Source organism: Penaeus monodon, chromosome 24 (assembly GCF_015228065.2).
Source record: "Penaeus monodon isolate SGIC_2016 chromosome 24, NSTDA_Pmon_1, whole genome shotgun sequence".
Classification (NCBI taxonomy): domain Eukaryota; kingdom Metazoa; phylum Arthropoda; class Malacostraca; order Decapoda; family Penaeidae; genus Penaeus; species Penaeus monodon.
In genome coordinates, this window is record NC_051409.1 from 33,336,648 (window position 1) to 33,337,710 (window position 1,063).

Consider the following 1,063-nt stretch of genomic DNA (forward strand, 5'->3'; position numbering starts at 1 on the left):
TTCTTAGGAACTATTCTTCAGTAAAAGATTTTTTGCTTTAATGAATACTTGTCACAGTTTCTTTAAGCATACGTCAGTGCCCTGAAAATATGAAGATTACCTAAATATATCTTTCTTTTTAATAATTATGCAATTGTTAAAATGCGATGGGAGACAAGACAGCATTTTACGCACAGAGGATGACGAATAACAAGACATTGAAGAAAACGAAAAACAAATCAAAACAAAACAAAAAACAAATAAGCGAACATACTCATGCAAATAAAATTCATGCAATAACCTCCCCCCCCAAAAAAAAAAAAATCTAAATAATGAACAAGAGCAAAACGCAACCAAATTACAACACAACAGAATCAAAACAACGAACAAAAAATGGGTAATAGTTAATGGTTTAAAACAAACGTGTTAAATGAACAGAAAAAAAAGAGATCACGTTCACTTACAAGTCCCATGCCGTCCATTGCGCTTCTTGTTTCAGTCTTTTCGATGTTTATGATGTTCCATTGTGTGACGTCACCGCGGTCATCAATCAGGCCAGTGCCTACGTCATCACTCGTTTATTCAAAGCTTAAGTGCCAGTGGAGTCAAAGTTTGTCGATAAAGGATGGAGGAGGGGGGAGGAAGACGTATTGCTTGGCACTCGCTGCTTCTACGTCATCGTTTTCAGGTTATGACGTAATGGATGGTTATGACGTAATCATCTTGTGATGCAATTACCACGATAATAGGTTGCCATCGTGGGAAACTTCGTCTATTTCGCTTTTGATAATCTAAATCCTAAAAAAAGCTGATCTATGTAGAATTTTGAGATATTAGCAATCTATATTCTTAAAAATCGTATTACAGAAAACATTAGATTTTCATTTCCGTTAGATGTTTACCTCCGCGAATTTCTGGTGAATTGTACACAGCGGAATTAATGAAAGCGTTGTCTTATTTTTCTTATGCGGATTGGTCCGAAAGTTTACATGTATACACTGTTATTTTTGTGAATAAATAATGTCATTTTGAGAATAAGGGGAAGTAGAAGAACGAGAGAACAATATACGTCCATGTATACGTT

At 35.1% G+C, this 1,063-nt stretch overlaps 1 protein-coding gene across 2 annotated transcripts in view; it reads right to left on the reverse strand.

Annotated features, from left to right (window-relative positions):
- Positions 1-1,063, reverse strand: part of LOC119588725 (small conductance calcium-activated potassium channel protein-like) — a 54,495-nt gene that overhangs the window by 30,609 nt on the left and 22,823 nt on the right. Inside the window, exon 1 of one of the 2 annotated variants that reach the window (XM_037937368.1) lies at positions 444-971. The exons of the other annotated variant lie outside the window; for it this stretch is intronic. Within the exon in view, the coding sequence (XP_037793296.1) occupies positions 444-461 (18 nt within the window). The 5' untranslated portion in view covers positions 462-971. Of the gene's footprint in view, positions 1-443; positions 972-1,063 lie in introns of those variants that run through there. 2 annotated transcript variants of the gene reach the window in all.